We start from the raw sequence: 22,864 nt of genomic DNA on the forward strand, positions 1-22,864 counted from the left end.
CATACAGCAAGGATACATGTATCACAGGCCCAGTACTTGAGAGATGAGCAAACATTTTCCAAGAAATTCTTCATATAGTCATCCTTGGCATTGCCATATTTCTACAATCCATGACTTTTAAAACCCTGTATGGCATTCTAGCCTTATCTTTATGTATGCTGTAGAGACTATACCTGTAATTCATAAATAAAGAATTTAAACGGTTGCCTGAGTAACTCCCTCATGTTAGTCCTGTTAATTCCCGTAGTGTGTCAGTTACCCCCATTGGGAATGGTTATAAATAACATGTTTTCACTATTCAAGTAAATCTTAATGGCAAGTATAGCACTCCAGCATATCTTCTGATACAGGTGTATATCTGGTCCAGAGCAACCACCACCTTGTCACCATTGCTATGCTGAATTTGTAGGAAATTTTGATTGTGATAAAATTGTGATCACTTGGTATACCAGTTGGGTTGTATTCACTTTCATAATATTTTCCGAGTAATTTACTTATCATTAGCACTAACAAATGCTTATTTTTAACGACAGGTTTCGACAGGTTATATTAAACTAAATTCCACTGTCATTGTTACTATGGCCACTACCATATTAAACACTACACCTTCAGTAGTAGCTGTACTTGAGTGATGACAATTTCAATATAAAGGCTTAAACATCATTTTCAAGAATGAAATGGTGGCCAACCTTACACATTGATGGAACTAAGGTAATAAATGCCACAGCATTTAACTACGTAAGTAAAATACTAAATAAAAAACTGAAAATACTTTTACTGTAAGTAAAATAAAATGGAAAGAAATGTGAATACCGTATATGGGGAAATTTTTTTTTGTGGTTTACACCACAAAAGTTTTCCTGCTAAATTGAAATGATTATTATGTGTTATATACAATTTTAAGCTTAACCGTGAAAGTTTTACAACAGTTTAAATATGACTTCTCGTGTTGTGTGAAAGCCACGCACACCCGGCTTGACCTTGTGTACATGCAACTACACATATGAAAGTTATATTGCCACACACACACATGATGCATGCAACCTGTATAGCATATGTGTAGTTTAGATATTTTATTGTTTGTCTTTTAAAAGTCAATGTGCTATTAGTATCATATTCCCTACAGACTTATCCTGACAGACTGTCAGAGTGTCAGACTGTTTTGGAGAAGGTTAAATTGATGCCTCCACCAGCTGACAACACACTTGATACTGCATTAGTAGATAGTAAAAGAGACAAAGAAATATTAGAACATTGTCTTGCATCATTTGAAAGGGCCAATCAGATGCTTGAGACATGTGAAAATTTGACTGAAAAATGTCAGAAAACTATTTCTGTACTAAAGCGTAAAATTACACACAAAGAAGATGAAATATTGTACCAAATTGATCAGTTAAATGACTGGCTTGAAGACACTTATAACATGTTCACATGGATTCCAAACAACTTGCCTTATGCTTACCAATATTTGATTGTGGATTGGAAAAAAATGTTTAATGACATGGGAATCAAATATGGAGATTTTTCACTTTCTGATTCCACTATGTTGCCAGGAGAAAGCAGTGTTGATGCAGAATATGAAGATCCTGAGCCTGAGCCTGAGCCGAGTGCACATAGCGCAGAATGCATTGCTGGAATGATAGAGGTGGGTTTGTGTGTATTTGTAGTTATCCTGTGGTTTTGTGAGCCATCTTTCCCTTAATATTCCATTACATACACCACCACACCACCTGAATATAGCATTTAGTAATACTATATAAAGACTAAATCTTGTCTGTCTAAAAAAATCCTATTGTAAGAGCTTCTAAAACTATTAAAGAGTAAATGCATCTGATGAATTTTATACTTAGTTCAATTCTTGAAATATTTGTTTTCTTATAATGCAAATTATTTAGGTACTATTTTACAGGACATGTTGTCAGTAGAGAAGTTAGAGGCTAGAGCTCATCAATTAGAGTTGTGTAAAGCCAGGGGTAACCTCATTGCCACGGAGACAGAGGTCTCACCACAGCTGGAGTATATTCAGAAGTTATGGGGACACTTGAAGCAGTGTGGAAACCTCCGAGTATCAGAATTACTGTTTGCTGTTAAACTGCAGGTAATTTATTGTTTATTGTTTATTGGTAAAAATGGATGTGTGTTTAAAGTTTTGTATAAAGAAACGCGAAGTGTTTGTATACTAAATTTTTACATTCATGAATTTCAAGTGGTGTAAAAGATTAACCCAATGGGTTAAATTTAACTTTTGTCCATTTTGATTCAAACTCTTTAACTTTTTCATGACTTACAAGTTTACTCACGTTATATTGTTGTTGTGGTTACAGGAGGCACACCGGTTGGTATCAGAGGGACAAGAAGAGCTATACAACTTTGATGAGGAGTTTATTGATTTGGACCAGGAGACACTAGAGGCTGAAGCAACAGACTTTCGAGTGAGTTACCATAATGGTATTGTTGAACTGAATACATTTTTAGCAGAAATTGTGCACTATTGATTATGTTTAACTGTTTTCAGTTTTAGAAATCGTATGCATATATAGGATGCTACACATTTAGTATATGTACATTTGGACTCTTCATATGACAAAGGTTATCTCGTAGTACCAGTGTTGTAGTGTACTCAGTGTATCTTTTGTGTATCTTTTGTGTTGTTACTACAAAGGTCTCCAATAGTGTATGACCTTTTCCAAAAAATGGGATTGCTTCGATCCTACGATCCAATAAGGATGAATCGATATGGGGTTGGGCAGTTAACTTTGTAGACTTCATTTTATAAGGGAACCAACTACTATGTATTGTGGGTTTTAGTTTTCTCATAACAATTTTGTCTTACAAATAAAAAGTGGTTAGTTTGTATTGTACATAGCAATCATGGCATAGTGTAATGTGCAGGTGATGTGTAATGAATTTTTAAAAACTGATTCTGTTCTGCTAAAAAATGACTACGGCTATTCCAAATGAATCTTATATTACAAGAATGTGGTGGGTCAGTCTTTTGGCATACTTAAGATCATGTGATCTCTTTATAAGAGTGCTATTATGGCTGTGAACTACTGAATGTGTGCAAGCAATTATAGGTTTAGATGAAATGGAGAGGGAAATGGAGCCCCTTACTTTACTTCTGGAGTTTATGTAGCCCCTGCACACGTCAATAATGGATCACTACTATACTAAAGGGTAACGGAATGGGATGCATGCCAAATTAATAAATCAATATTGCAGATTGTACACCATTTCTTGCTGTCACATAGTGACTAGAATTGTGCTGAAGTTGGTTTTCTTCTACTTGTAGGCATGCTAGAAATTGCTCGCTCAAAGTTTCTATTTAATTCCCACTGCCAGAATGCATTTTGCAATCATCTACACTGGAAAAGCTATCATTTAGCCTGCTAAACTATAATTTTGTAAGCATATAATTCACAGACACCAGCATACACTGTGGTTAGCTGTCCAATACTAGCAGACTTCAGAAAACCATCCTCACTGTTACTAAAGGCTTGGACACGATTATAACATGAAAATACTACAGTAGTTTACCTTTTAGAATGATAAGGAAGTAATTCTACGTCAGAATTGGATGGATTGGTAAGCACACAATATGCCACGTGGCGGGCATTAAATAGAAACTCCAAGAGAGCAATTTCTAGAATGTCTATGAGTAGAAGGAAATGAACTCTAGCATAATTCTAGTCACTGTGTGTCATTTGGAAACGGTGTAAAATCCGATTTTTCTACTTAGCGTGCATCCTAATTAGTTCCGTTCCAGCTTTAGTAATACCCAGCATATGACTTTTACTCAACTACATTATTATTAGCACTTTATAGTGACCAGCACTGAAGGTCTGACAGCAACATGTGCTGCAGCCTTAGGATGTAAAACTATACTTACAAAGCGGTACCATATGATATTACTTCTTACTGAGATAAATCCATTATCAAGGTAAAATGATTTCACATATCGAAATATACATTTTGCTCTACAGACGGACTTCACCCCCCTTGACAGTGCAATAACAAGAGTTCATAATATTTGTATGGGTGTCACACTGCTGCAAGTAACACTTCAAGCTTCTCTTAAAAGAAAGGCTTGACCTTATCAACACCAACCATCACCCATTAACAGTTCTTTGTCATCAGTAGAAATGTGTGCATATGATCGAAACTGAACTTGCAGCAGTGTGTTTGTACAGTTAGACACTCTCCCCCATACAAATATTATGAACCCTTGGCAGTAATTTCCATTATAGATTGTCATCAGTAACCTACTAGTCTGTTTTCTTATAGTTTTAAACAGAAAAAGTAAGGCATGGTAGTTTCTATTTATAACTCATATTTCTCGACAGTTTAAGGTTGATAGTAATGAAATTGCAATGGAGCAATGATAAAGCATCATTAAAATGGTGACACAACTTTTGCTCAAATGGCAACGGAATGCCCATGAAACAGCAGTCCAATGCCGCATTGTGCAATGGAATGGTACTTTTCTTTTGATGTCTCTGCCTTGCCTCCATGTGTTATGCACAAGCAAGTATGCACGCATACACACACACACACACACACACACACACACACACACACACACACACACACACACACACACACACACACACACACACACGTATACACACACACTGTATTACGGTGGAGCTCATACTTCACAAATAAATTGTTGTTAAGCAAACTCATTTCCATGCATCTTGTTTCATGAATTGTTTGGTATACAGCACTTTACAACTTAATTTCTTACCATCACAAAATGACACTCTTTATCAAGATTGCAAGATGAAACTTTTCTGACCAACCACTTGGTTATCTTGTTATTTCAAAAGCCTTCGAAAACTAGTAGGCACTTCCAGTTAAGCGCCCATGTGTTGCCAATGTTACACTCTGTTTTGTATCGCCTTAGAGGCGGTTATATTGAAATGTAAACAAGGGTTTATAGAATTTAGATACCTGTGAGTAGCCAATGAAATTCGAGAATTTCATGGTCTTGTAGATACATTATTCCCTACAGTGCGCGAAAGGCAAACCTCAGACATTTTCTATTGCTATTTTACATAGTGACGATTGACACAGAACAAACTTGGTTTACTATCAGGTATCATTGGAAAAATTCAAACCCACAAGTGATTGTAACCATTGGGTCTATAAAAACTGTCAATGTTTCGTAAACTAGTGTGTTGAATTAAAAGTTCAGATTTTTTTGAAAAGGTCATATGCTTTTGAAGTTGAAGACCTTTGTAGAATATGACGTGAAATGTCATAATACTATAATTATGATGAAAATGTATTATATAACATCAGTCAGTCGCAGTGTGGTGTTTCTATTTCCATGTAGTGTAAAAAGTTGTAAAATCAAATGTTGTAAGAAATGGCTAAAATAATGTTATCATCTCACTATTAATGTAAATCATTAAAAATGATTAACTTTTTTCTTACATTTATGTCAACATATATTTTTGTAGTATGTAGTGTATTTTGGCAAAGCAATTCAAACCGTTGACACGGTCCTCAGTTTTTAAATGTATTTTACATTGTAATAAAGGTTTCTACAAAAAGTGTTTGACAAGATGTGTACTCATGGTGTAGACTATCAGGCTAGCAGTGTCCACCTTCATCATTTCAATTCCCTGTGAGGCAAAGTGTGTTTAAAAGTTCTTGGGGCTTATCTCAAAGAAAGGAATGTCTCGTTTACCACTGCATTTTGGTTTCTGTACAGACCGATTTTATGTTCCAGTACAACTCAAACCTCAGTACAAATCATCTTTTTTTTCTAGCGTTTAACAATCTTACACAATGTTTGGTTGTGTAAATTGTGTTTTATAGAGGCATTACACTTCTTGAACAACCTCTTAAATTTAGCTGAGTACACCAGCACTCTATATCTTGATGTCTTAAAGGCCTCCACTAAAGTATATGACCTTTCCAAAAAAATAAAAAAGGACATATAAGACAATTGTAGAGAATAACATTGTGAACAATTTATAAATGTGCCAGTTACAATTGATTGTGGGTTTGCATTTTAAAAATGGCATTTTCTGCTATTTCATAATTTTATACATGGAATACAGCTCCCTCGAGAAACACAATGAAATGGCTTACATGGGTAGCGTTCATGAGTTTTAATGCAGTCTATGTTTCATACAAACAATAGAATAGAATTTTCTTGTTGGGTTAAAGCATATTGCTCGTGTGGATGAATGGACAGACGTGCAGACATGCAATTTTCTGACTGGTTTACAGCCAAATGATACTATCAAATATTATTAGAAAAACTCAAACCCACAAGTGATTGTAACTGTTGGACCTATAAAAACAGTGATCCTATAAAAGCTTCAATCGTATTAACTTCAAATAAAAGTTGTTTTTTTTGGAAAAGGTCATACACTTTTGGAGACCTTTGTGACCAAAGGATGGGAAATACCATATTATGTGACCGAATTTTGGAAAACCGTCGATATATACACACAATAGTACTTTTGTAATAAAATGCATTTATAACTATGGATAAAGAACGCAAGCTCCAGAAAAAAATTACCAAGTTTTTATCACCTCGCAGGTGGGCGAATTAAGCCTCCAATGGATAAATCCTTGGCAACATCGTGTTTTGCCTATTCATAGTAGGGTTGGGACGAACATTCGAAGCTTCGGTGTTAGTTTTCAAGTTGTAGGTTTTCTTGTATTTATGCACATCCTTCTTAGGTTTATCTTTCTAAACAGTTTGTAAGCATTTGGAAAGTGCATAGCAGCAGTACTGAATGACTCGATCGATCGATTGCAAATGGGCGTGTCGGCTATACTGCAATCATGCACAGGTAAACACCGAGAAATGGCTGAAAGTACACTTTCCATGCATTATCTATTACTTTATAAGGTGTTTTAAGGTTGCAACTATGGTAGCAAGGTGAACTGCGATGGTATAAAAGTGGGCGTGGCACACGAAGATTGATTACGAAGAGACGAGCATTGATCACACAAGAGGAATAAGTAGGTGCAATAAAGATAACCATGTTTATTTGTAATTCTTTAGTAGACTATGAGTGCATTACAAAGCTTCGAAGGATACTTTTATAATTCGAAGTTTACTTAACCTTTGAACCCTCAAAGCTTCGTCCCAGCCCTAATTCATAGGGAGTACAAAAATCTTTGCTTCATCTCCATACACGAAAGGATTTCAAAGTTACAAACGTTTGTTTACATTGCGGTGACGAAAGAATTTACTGGCAATCGTTTTTCAGTAAATTTTCCTTCCTTCTTGATCACAGAAGCATGCCTGGGGGAAAACTAAACCTTGGTGGATGCACAAATTCATGGCGAACACAATGAGCAAAGATTCAATTCTGTACGCCGTTGTATCAGTAAGTTATGATGGTTTATGTAAGCGCCTGTAGATTCTTTTCTCGATAGCTTCTGTACATATCAATTTATTTGCTCATCCAGCTGTCTAGTGCTGTATTTCCAACGCTGCTTAACTTATGAAGCTGAAACTTAACTAGTCCATTCCTCTGTCCCTGTAGAAAACAAAGAGCAGATAAAATGCATTTTGGAAATTGTGCGGATATCGACGGTTTCTAAAATTAGGTCACATATATGGTTGAATTGTATTATGCCGTCAGATGGTGCTACATGCCTTTATTCTACATGTTATACCCTCTGGACTATGTTATTATAACAGGATGGATATTGTGTTTGCCAGACATTTTAAAATGCAAGCACTAAGTTAACTGGATTTATTCATGCCTCTTAAGGTGGCGCTGAACCGATTAAGTGCAGCCATACAATATTTGTGGTCATGAGCGAACAAATGTGAAAACTCATGTACAGCATAACAGGATCTTAACCCTTAACCCTTAAACGCGCAAAGGCCATTATAGTGGCCCTCACGCATGGCAGTAAACAAAGCGCTGTAACTTCCGAACCATTGTCCCTATGGCTACGCAACTGCCATCATTTAATTCGTGATGTAATAGCGAATGAAATGATATGTAGGGTTTTACCCTACACTGAAATACAGGGCCAAAACTCGCCATGAAACTAACTTTTTACGAAATGAACACGTAAAACTGTTTACATACCTTTGGAAAAAGACTTGTATCTCCTTCCCAGTTCATTCTATTGTTCTGCAATAAACGCCGATCGATTCGCCATTCAATTATGCCTCAGGCCATATATGGGTTACATGACTCAGCCAATTACAAATATGGCTGCCACCGGAAGGAATACGAAATCGCAAAAAGTCAAGACACTGTTCTTCATCGCTTCATAACAAGTGAGCGCCTGTTGTTACAGTGGTTATTTAAACTTCCCCTCATAGCCTATTGAATAAACTTTCTGTTTATATAAGGTGTTAGGCTAATTCAGTTTAGCAAACTCTTACCACTTTCAATATAAAACCAATTTTGGTAAACACGCATTTCTCAAAACCTGCGTGCGCGTTTAAGGGTTAAACCTTCATATTCCAGAAAACTGGATTTAAACTTATAAATATGCATGCCTTGTACAAAGTGTGATAACTTTGAAACGTCCATCCTATGGCTACATGATTTATGTCATTCTACTTGTGATGTAGCAAGGATTAAAATGATACCTAGGGTCTTACCCTAATGCTAAATGGTGAGGTCAAAACTAGTGAAAATAACTTTTCAGTAAGGAAACACGCAAACTTTTTACATACCTTTATAAAATGATCGATAGCTCGATGATGGTTGCTCTTATCACCTTGCAACAACCTCCATTCAATTCACCATTAAATTTTCTATCAGACCATATATGACTCACGTGAGTAAACCCACAATTGAAATTAAACACGTGGAAAGAATTTGAAACACAGAGACGTGACTCACCGCTGTTCATCACTTCATAACAAGTAAGCCACTGTAGTTACAGTGTTCGTTTAAGTAGGCTGTAAAAACTAAGTTACCCCACCTAGTGTCGCCATGAGTATCCATATTGTGTAAAAACGCATTTCCCAAAAGTTCTCTGCGGGTTTAAGGGTTAAGAGGTCTACCAAAACACTCACTATCAGGCAGCCAAGTTATTATTGTTGACAGTATTCAAAGACATCGACTTGTCACAACTTAGTTAATTCAATGGCAAACAGCACCAGCTGATTACTGGTATATGGAACATACCTTTCTTGCTCAATAACTTAAAAATTATGCACCACAGACTCTAGGTTTGTAACGGAAATTGTCCATATATCCATAGTGGCTATTTTGATTGCAGAGATATATTTCTCTCGGCATTTCATGGACAACGAAGCACACTGATGAATACTTTGGCGATAGCGCGTGATGGCTTCCCTAGGCTTGTATAACGGAAATTGTCCATATTTTTCATGGTGGCTATTTTGATTGCAGAGGCACATTTCGAACAGTTCTTGATTCGTAATGCTGTGTAACGGGCAAACAACAAAGCGTAATGGATACTGCATCTTTAGACCATAATTGATAACTGGGGCGTGCGATACTATTCCTTTTGATGTAGTATGTGTGGGTTCACCAGTCATAATTCTATTTTACAAAAAAAAAGCTAACAAACAAGTATACACAAAAATTTGGAATTTTCAACTAGAGTGGGCACCATATCAAGAAAAAGTACTGAAACTAGGACGATATTAAATCACAGTAAAACAATAAGTTATAGTTATATCCCGGTACGAGGGTGATATCATTGTTATTACACGAGTCCGAGGCGGAGCCGAGGACAAGTGTAATAACAATGATATCATCCGAGTATACGGGATATAACTGTTTTATATCCCAGTGCGCGGGAGTGCGCAGAAGTTTACGGATAGTAAATTAAGTTCCGGTTTGAGTTCCTGTCACTGTGCTCAAGATTTCGTCCGAATTGTGTGGAGATTCTACTTCGTAGCTACAAGAGAGACCTTACATACTGCCTACAAACTGTAGCGAAGGGCGGTGTTATGAAGCAGCGGTTCCAGGTACGATTCGCCTTCGTCAGAAGTTGGTATGGTGGTGTGGCGTGGTGTGCAAGAGAAAAATAAAGACCAACAAGTGGCTACCATAGTCCAAGATAGAACGATGAAGCTAGAAGAAGTTAGTTCTTCACCATAGTGACCGTTGGGAGTGATTGCTGGAGCGAAAATCGTCACGGACTATTCTTGATATTTGTTAAACTAGCTATCACGGTATTGGTAACTTGTAGTGTTATTGTGTAAAGGATTAACAGTTTTCTTGTAAGATTTAGGTAGTTTTAAGTGCTGTATTGGTGTGTTTTGTATCAATATCTCCTTATTTGGCTCTTTGTTCCATTGGTAAACAATGCCATTCGCGGTTATTATGATGTCACGAAAGAGACTGAGTGGCTCCGCAACAGGGTGATAAGTTAGTTATCACTGGGTGATAACTAATATATCGTACAGTAGCAGCGCCGCTCTGTCTAGTTGTATGGTAGTTATAACCCAGCGCGGCGCTTTGATACTCCCACGCACTGGGGTTTAAGAAGTGTTATATCTCTACTGTGCTTTGGTAACTCAGGCACAGTAGGGATATAACGTTTCTTATTGTGTTATTGTGATTTAATATCGTGCACTACTTAACCTAGTTAGAAAAATTTTTTTTTGGTATGGTCCCTACTCTAGTTGCAAATTCCAAATTTTTGTGTACGCTTTAAGATTAAAATGGTATATCCAACTCTGGTGATACAAAGGTCTCCAAACTTTGGTATGACCTTTTCCAAAAAATATGATTAATTATACGTTCAAGCACTAACATTGTTGTTGTGGAAAGTGTTTTTATAGCTGCACTCATTACAATTGATTGTGGGTTTGCAATTCAAATTTTGAAAGGGGTAATATTTGGCAAATATAAACTTATGTAGGTTAGTGATTGTCTCTTTATCAATTGTGTACAGAAAGACATCTAGCCAATCATTATATTTATTTATTTTGGAAATTGGGGACAAGTTGGTTACATTTTCAATCACAAACACTTAAGTACATAGCATCTTGCACTGCTGATTTTCAAGTCGGCCACTTCCTTTGTTGTAAATTATAGTGACAACATCATGTTGTATATTGGAGCATTGCAGTGGGTGCTGTACAGAAAGGTGAAGACTTTTTGTCCACTGTAGTTTGACCGCACCATACCATTTTAGTGTAGTAGTAACCTTGTTCAAGAAGATTTGTCTTCTTAGTGTTAAAAAAAAAACATTGCTAACAATAACAAGGCTCAAGAGTTCATTATATTTGTATGGGGGAGAGTGTCTAACTGGAATACATTCAGCAAATACACTGCTGCAAGTAACACCTCTAGCTTCTCTTAGAAGAAAGGCTTAACCCTATCAATGCCAATCAACAGTTCTTTGTCATCAGCTATAGGTGTAAATATGATCAAAAGTTAACTTGCAGCAGTGTGTTTGTACAGGCCATACTGGCATTTAGACACTCTCCCCCATACAAATATTATGAGCCCTGTAATCTAAATTTAAAAACTGTGACATTACAAATATTCAACTCATGCACACTGCTTCATCCACGGGTCTACCTTCATTAACCCTTAAACCCACAGGAATTTTTTTTAAAACCCAACTACTGAAAATGCATAATCCATAAAGCTGGATTATACGCATGCCTTTAAAACAAACTCCTAAAGTACAAGAATTGTTAAAGCTGTCTAAAAGCTACAAACACCATGTTACTCACCGTTAAATTTTGGTTTGAACGGTGTTATCCTTCATTGCATCCTCCCATCACAGAACTTCACTCTGTTCCTGTAATGTACAAAGGACCTATCTCTTCATCATCTTCCTTAACATATTGATGCACAAAACACCATAACTCGGCCATACTTCATCGTATAGACCTTCTCTGGGCATCATCTTGTTTGTCACATGATAGTGATTCAGCTGATATACAGATATCACATGATTGACGAAATGGCTGACAAAAACACCAATCACACAGACGTGAAAGGAAATGAAATGATCCAATGCTTCGTAGTGGGTGAACTCCTTGATGTTTGTTAAAAAGTTATAAGCTGTTACAAAGGGTGGACCTTTCCAAGTAAGAAAATTTCTGTTTCTAAGAGATTGGATGAACACTTCACAAGATATGCTTGTTCAAAACCACGTATGTAAAATGGCAAAAGTATTGTGCATTTTTCGTTCATGTTTTTATCAAATCCAGTTTGCTGGTTTAAGGATTAACATTTCACCCGTAATTATAATGAGCATGCTTCACCACTAAATTTGCTTTAAAGCTGTCCTGAGTAGACGACCAATATAGTAGTACCAAGAGTAAATAATGGAAGAGAGAGTATCCAACTGCCATATACTGCATCAAAAATGAGCACTGTCAAGTAGAGAAGCCATCCTGTAGTGCTTTCAAAGGCAGTGTTGAATGAAGTAATAAACACCTGCTAGCTCAGACTGTTTGAAGTGTCCAGGAATGATTTGAAGTCAAACAGTCTGAGCTAGAAGGTGTTTATTACTTCATTCAACACTGCCTTTGAAAGCACTACAGGATGGCTTCTCTACTTGACTTGCTCATTTTTGATGCAGTATATGGCAGTTGGATACTCTCTGTTCCATTATTTACTCTTGGTAGTACCAAGAGTTCATAATATAGAAAGAGGAGAGAGTGTCCAAGTGTCAATACCCTCTGAGAAATCACCGCGTTAAGTCATGGCTTCAATCCGTGATCAGCACAGTAGGTGATAATGCAGACTCTTTTCAATAAACGCTATCAATATATTAATTATTTAATAAAGCGCTTAAATCCATTTGTGCGCCAATGTTGAAATGTCTCAACAAGCCTCGTGGCAAGCTGATGTATTTGATGATGAGATAATGGAACAAGACGAAGAGTACGAAGATTACGATGAAATAGAGCCACCACCCGCTAAACGAAAATCGAAGAAAACCACTTCTGAGCGATGCAAGACTAAGCAAGAAGGAGAGCGTAAGACCACCCGACGACGTCATGTCTTGAACAAAACTGAAAAGAAAAACGTTTTAGCTCGTATTTCGTCTACAAGTAACGAAGAAATTACCCTGAAGAGTTTGTCTAGCACAACAAAGGAGGTTTCAGTGGTAAGCGAATTGCTAAAAGCATTTTGTGATTCTGTCACTCCAGTTGCTCTATCGTTTTTCACAGAGCACTTGAAAGAAACATTTCTAAGATTGTATGAAGAGTGTTCCACGTTAAAAGAACGATACTTACAGTTCCAACTCAAGTGGCACAGCCACTGCAGTTATTTCCTTGTGTTGAAAAACAGTGAATTGACAGATATAGGTCTACACCCATCAGATCCCTTAGCAGTGAAAGTGGTGACAGTCAGGAGTGAATGGCACAAAGTTTGTAGCAGCTACTCAGTTAACAGTGATACTGCAAAAACTTTTTTAATATCATATTTCAGCGCCACATATAATGAATTACTCCAACAATGCCAAAATGTAATCAAACCAGCCGAACCAATTCAAGTGGCAGCAGTTCATGAAGATACTGATGATGTATACTACCGGTTTGGTGGAGGGGCCATTGCAGATATGCTTAAGACGAGATACAATAAAATGAAAACATCCAGTAAAGACAAAGACCAAGTTTCTTTAGAAATAACAGTGTTACAGAAACTAAGTGTCCACATGGAAAATGATAAGATTGACATCCCGGCATATTTGAAATATCGAGATGAAGGCTACATGTACTTTCCATGCCAAGAACTGTTGCCTTTCTTGAAAGCTGTTGATGTTAAGACAAAAGAACACACAAATGTCAGTCAATTTAGTGAACAGGGGACTGAGTTTGTGAAGTCAGTTGCTGATGCCATGGACAACAACACAGAACTAATGACAATGTTCTACACTACTGTATTGGGGAAAATACCAGAAGCAATCTCTTTACCGTATAAGCAGCTAAATGGAATTTTCACAGAGTTGGTTCGTAAACTGAGCCATACACGAATTCAGGAGTTCCTTGACTCATATAAGCAATCTGCTGCAGCAAAAAAAGGAACTGCTACTTTAAGTGGGCTGAACCTGAGGGACAGTTTATTAGGTCATCATGTGAACCTCAAATCAAATCAGTAAATAAAGTTTTGTCATTAAACAAAGTTCACCCTTGTTTAAGTACTGTATTCTAGGTTTTTGGGTATGTAAGATTTTGTAGTAATATTTATGAAAAGGGTGTACTATGAACTGGTTGTATCATACATTACTATATAATAATTGGAATTAGTTTATTTTCCATATTTCTTCTTCTGCAGTGCACACTCTGGGAGATTTAATGGTACATCTCTATAGCCCTTGGAGCTATGGTGAGAAGATACAGTGTGTTTTATCAGGTGTGATGCTCTGGCCACAGCATAGTTGGATGAACTCAGCTTTCCACCACAGCAGTGCTTGAATTGGCTGAACAGGGTTTCCACTGCACTGCCTGACAAACGAATCGGACTGATGAAGTGGTTGGGATACTTGTGTAGGAACCACTCTGCAAATCCAGTCATTCCATACACACAGATTCGTAACAAATCCCAGGCTACAAGAAACAACATACACGTAAACTGTTGTATACAATACTGTACACAAATAAGCATAATGCCTACATACTGTATTTACTTGGTTAGATGCTACACCTCGAATAGTAACCACACTTAAATAGTGCCAGTCAGCTTCATTAATTATGACTAGCAAATAGTTCTAAAGCAACTATTACTTAACTCATAAATGGGACCATATGTTGGCCAAATTTTGCTGCAATATGTTATAGCAGAGGAGGTACAACACACTTTAAGCACAATCAAATAGAATTTGTTAATGGCATGTTTTAACTTCTGAACTGATGCTTAATCTGGCTTTACGTTTGCCCTTCATTTCGTATGATGAGTTCTTCATCACGTGACGATGTCTCCAATCACCTTGTATATTAATATCAAACCAGTGGGGTTCACTGCACTGTTAAATTATGCATAAGAAAAAGCATTCAATTGGTACCAAGTTTTCAATGAAACCTGTTTTTAATTGCTCTGTACAAGTCCTATGTGCTCACGTGAGTGTGTCGTACCTCCTCTGATATTATGGTATACAACTCATGGTATAAACTAACTTTGCCAACTTAAAAATCTTGCATCAGTTGTAGCTGCATTACCTGCAATTATATAAAATAGTAACTGTGACATACAACTGTTTACTAACCATAAAGATCATTGTACCACTTCTTGAAGTATTCATATCCCTGTTCAATGGATTTCAAAACATCTCCTTGGGTATCACAGATTTTAGAGTGGCTCAGAAAACCTTTCTCAAATAGTTGATTACATGCTTCAAGGTATGCCAGGGTACATCTCACGTTGGCAGCATCATTGGGTGTTGGGATACTGTTAACATACTGGTACAACTCAGACAACACTAATTCTTGCTATAAAAATTAAAGACGACAAGTGAGTATTTACACATGAGCACTGCAGGCCAAAATGCATGTACATCAATCAGAAATATTACAAGTGCTTTGTGAGTTTTACAGTATATCAGATATATATTGTATCAACTTTTATTAAAGTTCACCTGCATAATCTTAGCAGGTGTCACATTCAGTTTTGTCCAAGAATCCCTTATAATATGTATTTCACGAAGCCTAGGAATCATTCTGGCAACACCATCATCACGTCTCTGACATTCCCGTTGGTACATGTCAACTATTGCCTGCCATCCAAATTGAATGCCTTCAGGGGTCTTAAATTTCCTAGCTCCACCATCTTTAGAAGCAAACAAAGCATTGATCATGTTTTTGAGCTACAGTATGCAAAAAAAATTTCACATGACATTGATTGCTTAATTGTGTACCTGATGTGTTGGACAGATCAGCCAAAAAATACGATTTGGTGGATTAAATGGATTTGTAAACCATGGCTTTATAACATGTTGGTCAGACAGGTTTCTATGAGTGTTATTCCCATATGCTCCAAAGCACCCATGGCTGGCTTTCAGAGCTGCTAAATTTGGTGCTCCACCATCGCAAACCAAAATGCTAGTTTTTAAGCCATAAACCTATGTAATAAGAATGGTAACAGATTGATTACTATCCTGACACGTACCTGAAAAAGCTTGACTGTCTCCAGAACACATGCCATGACAAATTTAGCAGTCATCAGGTTTTCACTAGTAAAATACGGACCCACTATGTCAAAACTTGAGGTTAGATCTGGCCACAAGAACTGCAAAATGTAACTAGTTTGCTTTAAACGACTGGTGGGGTCGAAAAGAGCAAAAATATCTTGCAGATTAGCTTGCTCCTGTGATGACATCGCTAAACCAACCAGGTGGTGACTTCGGGAGTTCCATATTAATGAAGATATGACTTTCACCTCATCAAAAATGACTGCCCCATCTGACATAGGAACGGCTCCACTCTGATCCTGGAATGACTGTTGAAAAGTCCTATACTGGGCCACTTGTTTGATGATTGATTCAGCACATGCTCCAGGTTCATGCAAGAAAGCACCAGTATAGGATTGCAAGGTGGACTTGGATGGTAACTGCAATATATTAAAGCTTTTTAAAGCTTCATAAGCTGCTGGGCTGCGTACATAGACTGCAAGTGCTACAATGTTTATCACATGTTAATAAACACTCATACAGTGTATTAAGGATGACATACCGATCCGAATTGTAATTAGACTCCAACGATTTCCTTTCTTTCCGGTGTCTAGTAATAATGAAACATCAAAACAAATATTTATTTATGCACAAGTTTACCATTCTGTATTTGATCACTGTAAAACTGTGCCTTGCAGCTTGCCTTGTCCCGTTCCCATGAACTTCGAATTGATTTTCCAGTAGTAGATGAGTGGGCATCAGCCTCCTTGAGAATGCTGTGTAGTTCTTCTGAACATCGTTGTTCAATTGTCTGGAGAACTTCACTAACTTCATCCGACTGGTCATCTTCGAGGGTAATATCAAACTCACTAAGCCTTGATAATTTTGCCTTGTCATTTGACCGTTCTTTCTGAGTTGCAGCTTTTCTTTTACGAATACTAGCAGGTGAAAGATATTTCAACTTATATCGTGATGACGGCTGTTGCCTCTTCAGACGCGTTCCTGGACTGACATCTGACCTTCTTCGCTGATGATCAAGATAACTGTTTAATCTTTTGCACGGTCTGCAGAGTACTTCATCACTGCTCTTCTGCATATCAGATGCATTACTTTTAAGCTGATACCACAAGGTGCAGTCTTTGGAGTCGATACGCTTAAAAGGTCTATCCCACAGTCGGACACTTTCCAAGTGGAATCGAATAATGGAAAAGTATTTGTCATAATACTCAGTCTCATTCAATCCTGGACAAAATTTGTGGTCTCCTTCACAGGATATTATACGACACACCATTATAGCTTCATCTACATTGTGCACTGTTCCTTTCTGCACAGATGTTAAGAGTACTTGAACATCATAACATAAAGTAGTAGATGATTGATAAAAAATTACTCTTGCCACAGATATATACCCAGCATTGGGAATGTTTTTCATATTACTCTGTGTTACATCTAAGATAGTATTACCATCTCCCATTCTTTTAGCAAATACAAGGTCTGGATATGCCTGTTGACCTTTCACAATAACCTCGTCTATGATAGTAGCGTACTCAACACAATTGGTTGGCTCAGTGGTGGCTGCTACATTATCATTGCTGTCTTCTTGTGTCTGGTTAGATGTGATGTCATGACTTTGCTGGTTATTCACAGGTACATCTCCTTCATAGTAAATACTATACAATGCTTTTATACATCTCTTAGTTACCTGTTGTAGCTGTGCTCTGATCAGTTGCCACCAAGCTATCATCTGTATTTTCAAGTGGTTGGATACTCACATTAGTAGTACTTGCGCTACTATTGAAGCTGTTTCCTGCAAAGCAATTAATAAGACCATTCATTATATCTTCTTGTTGGTTACCTATGCCCTGTCGAACCAATGACTGGCTTCTAATACTGAGTAGTGCTGCATTCTGAAGTGGCTGTGTACCTATGCCCATTGGAAATACACTTTCATATTGAAAGAAAGGTTGTGCTGGCCTCACAAACACAGGTGGCAAGTTGTACGGAGGTACTGTGAGGTGGCATTCAGTCTGGTAGTACGAACCAGCAGGATAGCTCACATTGTAGCGTAAAGGGTACGCATGGGAAGGTGATATTACATGAGGCACTCCTGAAAAAAAAGGCCAGCTGTACGTGCACATACTTGCAGTAGTCACGAGTCATTACCTGAGACGGCTAGTGGCTGTTCATTAGGCAAGAGTCTTGGCCTGGCATTAAACACAAGGCGTCTGTTGCCGCTACCATGGCCAGCATCACGGACTGGGGTGCGTGCTTCTTCCGAGGCTTCTTCCCGCGTACTAGTGCGCCCGCTACTTGAGCGCGTACCGTCACCATCGTCCATTTTTGAACATCACGTGCAATTCTATGTTACGCGCACGTCTTACTTAAGCGCAGTGTCCAGTATAATATGGTGGTACGTAAGGATTCCCCACTCCATCAACGCCAATCAACAACGTGTCTGATTTGGTAAAAGGTATTAAATATTTTCGGAAATATACAGAGAAACACGGGATACTCGACGCGGTGATTTTATACGGGTCATATTGAGAGTTGGACACTCTCTCCTCTTTCTATATTATGAACTCTTGGTAGTACTATATATTTGGAGTCATGGATATTTACACCTTCTCACAAACAGATTCACCGAGAAACCCAAGTGTCTTCAGTGTGGCCCCAGACACCTCCAATAAGTCACTATGAATTTTTTTTTTATTTACTGTAATTGTGAAATGACTAACTGATAGACTGATTGACCAACCAACCAACTGACGTAGTAATGCTATCAGACTAGCGATAATGATAAAAGCTACTTCACCTGATAGGTGCCTTTTGGCATACCACAGTATGCTTGTACCTTGTCGCAAAGGTCTCCAAAAGTGTATGACCCTTTCCAAAAAATATACTTGTAAATGAGTTGCTCTACAAGTTGAACATCTCAATGAAAATTGTATGTCTTTATAGCTGCACTTGTTACAATTGATTGTGGGTTCATATTTCTAAAATCCTTTGAACTGAAAATATGAAAGTTTTGTAGAAATGCTTGGCTGCAGCTGCAGTCATCATAATAAGTTATTTAGATCTTTGTCAGATTAAGCCACATTGGTTCACAGGTCTTCTCTTGAATTACACATTTTTGATCCGTTTTGTCTTTCCCAGATTTACTGTTGACGATTGTAAAAGTTTTCCAACTGTCAAATTTAATTCTCTATAATATTTTCATGGTAATGGATATTTATTGGTTGCAAAGGCGTAGAATTTGTGTACATACCCGATGGCATAATGTACGTCAATAATGAAAATACATTCATGCGATCGTGTAACTCCTCAATTCTGATTGGCCATCCAATATTCTGGCTGGATCGCACTTCCAGGCCCAAAACACTCTAGCATTGCACCTGTCCAGATGGTGTTTGCGCTAATGGTCCAGCTAGGCACAAGACTATCTCAAAGGCCTTCTAATGTGTTGACCTTTTCCAAAAAAATGAGTTGAAAACTAGTATTTAATAACAATGGGTGTGAAAATTGTGACAGTGTTTTTATAGTTGCACTCATTACAATTGATTGTGGGTTTGCATTTCAAGTTTGAAAATAAGGGGCAGGCATTGACTGGTTGTTTATGGCAGGCCAATGTTCTTCCACTGCTGATTTTTTCAAGTCGGACATTTTACCTGTTGTAAAATTATAATGACAACATCACGTATATGTATAATAAATAATTACTGTGAGTGCTGTACTGGAAATAAGGCATGGATCATGCAGGCACGGTCAAAGTGGTGATGGCCGATTAATTGGCAAATAATCTGCAATCGGTTTATCAGCCAAATTTCAGCAATATCTGTATCAGTAATTATTAGCAGATTATTTAGCCGATTGATTTGATGCTATTGTTTTCATAAAAATATTTCAACAAAAAAGTTTTAAAATGGCAATTTTACAAAATGTGTGTGGAGATTTTGGTAAACGTAAATGTCTTGTCGGTATCAACCATTATATGAATTTCAATATCAGGTAATCAGCAAAATCTCTTATCAGTACATCACTAGTTCAAAATATCACATTTCACATGCATGGCCATAATGGCCAGGTTAAAACAACCCTAAGGGGTATACAAATACAAAAAGAAGTGATATCTAATCCAAAACAGCCAAAAACTGTAACAAACAAACAAAAAGAGTGTAGCCCTCAAAAAGGCTATGGTAAAAAAATATGTGAAATCCAAGGTGGCTAATGGAGAAAAAAGATATGGCTAATGCTAAAGAGATAGCTAATGGTAAAAAAATTAATAACGACAATTCAGGTGAAATTAATGCCACTTGGTCTTGGTACCAAATTCACCTGAATTGTCATTGTTAAGATTTTACCATTAACTTACCATCACAGCCATTTCTTGGCCAGCAAGTTGGATTTCACATCTTTTTTCTCCATGCACATGCGTTAACATTGAATTAACCCTAATGAGAGAGATTTCAGTTGGATCCCAAGTTATTTTAGAGTGTTACTTCAGATAATTGGGTTGTTTTGTTGTTACAAAGGTCTCCAAAAGTGTATGACCTTTTCCAAAAAAATATGATATTTGACGTTTAGTTTATATCAATAGGACCAAGTATCAACACATTATTGTGTTTGTTTTATAGCTGCACTTATTACAATTGATTGTGGGTTTATATTCTATAATGCTAGAATAGAAGAGTCAGAAATGGCTTTTGGCAGATAAAAGTTATTACTTTAACGCTACTGACTTGAAACTTTTGCCTGACATCAAATCAAGATGGACAATTGGAAACAGAGGAAATGGAAACCGGAGACGGAAAGTGGAAATGGAAAACGGAAATAGTAAAATTGCCATATAAATGTACCCTAGATTAAAACCCTTGTTTAGTGGCCACCTCTTAAAGACCACCTTCTTAATATGAACACCTCTGTACAAAGACCACGTTATAAATAGATCTCAAAGATGGCTAAGGACCACTTTGTGGTCGCCTTTGATAAAGACCACCTCTTTACATAGTAATATTTGGTAAGCTTCAAACATGTATTTCATGACTCTTATCAATGTCATCTCTTGTCGACACTTCACTCAAGTCATATACCATCATCGCTTAGTTTGTACCAGCATAGATAAAAATATGGTACCAGAATGTGTCATACGAAAAGTATATTCCATGCAAGTGACATGTAGCTAGTACACTGCAACCTACTGTATCAACGAAAGTGAAGTCTCATAGGGGGATGATGACCTTAAGACCCTAGTCTTTTTAGCTGTTTTGATAAAGTGGTCATGCCATAGGATGTTTGGAACCTTACAATGTGAAGAAGTGGTCTTTGTGAAGTGGTCTTTGTGAAGTGGTAACCTTATAAAAGGTGACCTTAGTTATGGACACTTCTGAGTTACGGACACTTCTGAGTTACGGACACTTCTGAGTTACGGACACTTCTGAGTTACGGACACTTCTGAGTTACGGACACTTCTGAGTTACGGACACTTCTGAGTTACGGACACTTCTGAGTTACGGACACTTCTGAGTTACGGACACTTCTGAGTTACGGACACTTCTGAGTTACGGACACTTCTGAGTTACGGACACTTCTGAGTTACGGACACTTCTGAGTTACGGACAGTAGTATGTACCAGACCACCTGAATAAGAGAGGTTCCACTGTATTTCTGTTTCTGCGTAGAATGGAAGAGTCAGAAATTCAAATACAAAGTTATTAACTTAAAATTTTTATCCATCAGATTAGTGACACCATCTGATTATGCACATTAAACCCTACAATGTACATGTTTCATCACTGGACATTTCATCGTGGTCCCCAATCGTTTGATGTTACTAGTAGTAAAGTATCAGTTACAAAACTTAAGTGTATTGTGTAGCTAGTGGTTGTTTTTGGATATTTCAAAGGGGCCCTTTCTTTGAAAGCATATTCCCAATACTTGTTAAATACGTTCCATGATTCACAAAGTCTACAAGTTTCGTTTACATGGTTCATTGTTTTGGCGTGTTCTTCGGGTTTAACTCAGTATTAATTGTTAAACATTATCATCATTACTTCAAGTCAACAGCTGATCCAGAATGGTCTTGAAAGTGTTGTTGAGAATCTACAACCGAACTGTCAACTGTCAGGGTTTTCTTCACTTGAGACTCCTCCAGTCAACACTCCAGTATATAGGGAGTAGAATATTCTTTTAGTAAATATTGAGTCTACTGACCATACCATAGATCCTTGAATTATCATAAATGCAGACCAAAACTGTGCACTAAAATATATTTTATTTTGAACATTCACATGTTGCAGTAATACAATACATGCGATGCTAAAGTTTTCCATGCAATAATTTCTTGCGCTGCCTACCCACATTAAATATGAAATAATGTTCTCGGTGTGCTGGTGTTTGACATGGCAATAATCGCAATTATATTACCTTGTTACAATAATCGAAAGTAGAATACACCAGTACTCTTAAAATTTTTAACTTTTAACAATTCAGATTTTGCTTCTTCTGCAATATATTCTACATAATAGTTATACGGGTACAATATGGAGTCTATGAAATTTATAAACCCGAAGGCCTGGGCTGTAGCGCACGAGCGAAGCGAGGGCGCTACTAAGGGCCTGAGGGTTTATAAATTTCATAGACTCCACATTGTGCCCGTATAACTGCTTTAGACTCTATTTTACATTACACTCAGATTACTTACCTCATCCACGGCTGTTTCTGCTGTAGGCTCAGCAAAAGCAGCTGGTTTTCTTGCGATAATACTAGCGCCATGGCAACTATGCGTCCTCATGTGACAAAATAATTGCGCTCGTTA

General features: G+C 37.4%; 3 protein-coding genes across 15 annotated transcripts in view; 2 read left to right on the top strand and 1 right to left on the bottom strand.

Annotated features, from left to right (window-relative positions):
* Window positions 1–22,864, top strand: part of LOC136247368 (uncharacterized) — a 260,912-nt gene that overhangs the window by 198,203 nt on the left and 39,845 nt on the right. For all 7 annotated transcript variants that reach the window (XM_066039016.1, XM_066039014.1, XM_066039017.1 and 4 more), the window contains 3 exons: window positions 1,127–1,645; window positions 1,910–2,098; window positions 2,325–2,432. In XM_066039016.1, the coding sequence (XP_065895088.1) occupies window positions 1,127–1,645; window positions 1,910–2,098; window positions 2,325–2,432 (816 nt within the window). The remainder of the gene's footprint in view (window positions 1–1,126; window positions 1,646–1,909; window positions 2,099–2,324; window positions 2,433–22,864) is intronic.
* LOC136247361 (uncharacterized) lies at window positions 12,572–14,753 on the top strand. 5 transcript variants are annotated; one of them, XR_010697431.1, is made up of 3 exons: window positions 12,572–13,053; window positions 13,118–14,276; window positions 14,324–14,753. XR_010697431.1 is itself a non-coding variant. In XM_066038985.1 (3 exons), the coding sequence occupies exons 1-2, from the start codon at window positions 12,763–12,765 to the stop codon at window positions 14,260–14,262; spliced, it is 1,320 nt and encodes a 439-aa protein (XP_065895057.1). In that variant the 5' UTR covers window positions 12,572–12,762; the 3' UTR covers window positions 14,263–14,276; window positions 14,324–14,749. The 5 variants fall into 5 exon arrangements, 2 of the variants coding, with proteins under 2 accessions (XP_065895057.1, XP_065895056.1); XR_010697430.1 differs by having other exon boundaries at window positions 12,572–14,110; window positions 14,226–14,276; window positions 14,324–14,750; XM_066038985.1 differs by having other exon boundaries at window positions 12,572–14,045; window positions 14,226–14,276; window positions 14,324–14,749.
* LOC136247360 (uncharacterized) lies at window positions 13,208–18,405 on the bottom strand. Of its 3 annotated transcripts, XM_066038982.1 has the most exons (11): window positions 18,217–18,405; window positions 17,909–18,160; window positions 17,756–17,860; window positions 16,714–17,709; window positions 16,616–16,663; window positions 16,053–16,558; window positions 15,802–16,005; window positions 15,523–15,750; window positions 15,154–15,376; window positions 15,065–15,106; window positions 13,210–14,497 (listed from the first exon to the last, which is right to left on the bottom strand). In XM_066038982.1, the coding sequence occupies exons 1-11, from the start codon at window positions 18,389–18,391 to the stop codon at window positions 14,199–14,201; spliced, it is 3,078 nt and encodes a 1,025-aa protein (XP_065895054.1). In that variant the 5' UTR covers window positions 18,392–18,405; the 3' UTR covers window positions 13,210–14,198. The 3 variants fall into 3 exon arrangements, with proteins under 3 accessions (XP_065895055.1, XP_065895054.1, XP_065895053.1); XM_066038981.1 differs by having other exon boundaries at window positions 17,756–18,160; XM_066038983.1 differs by lacking the exon at window positions 15,802–16,005 and having other exon boundaries at window positions 13,208–14,497; window positions 17,756–18,160.

This window comes from Dysidea avara, chromosome 2, assembly GCF_963678975.1.
Source record: "Dysidea avara chromosome 2, odDysAvar1.4, whole genome shotgun sequence".
In the NCBI taxonomy this organism is placed as follows: domain Eukaryota; kingdom Metazoa; phylum Porifera; class Demospongiae; order Dictyoceratida; family Dysideidae; genus Dysidea; species Dysidea avara.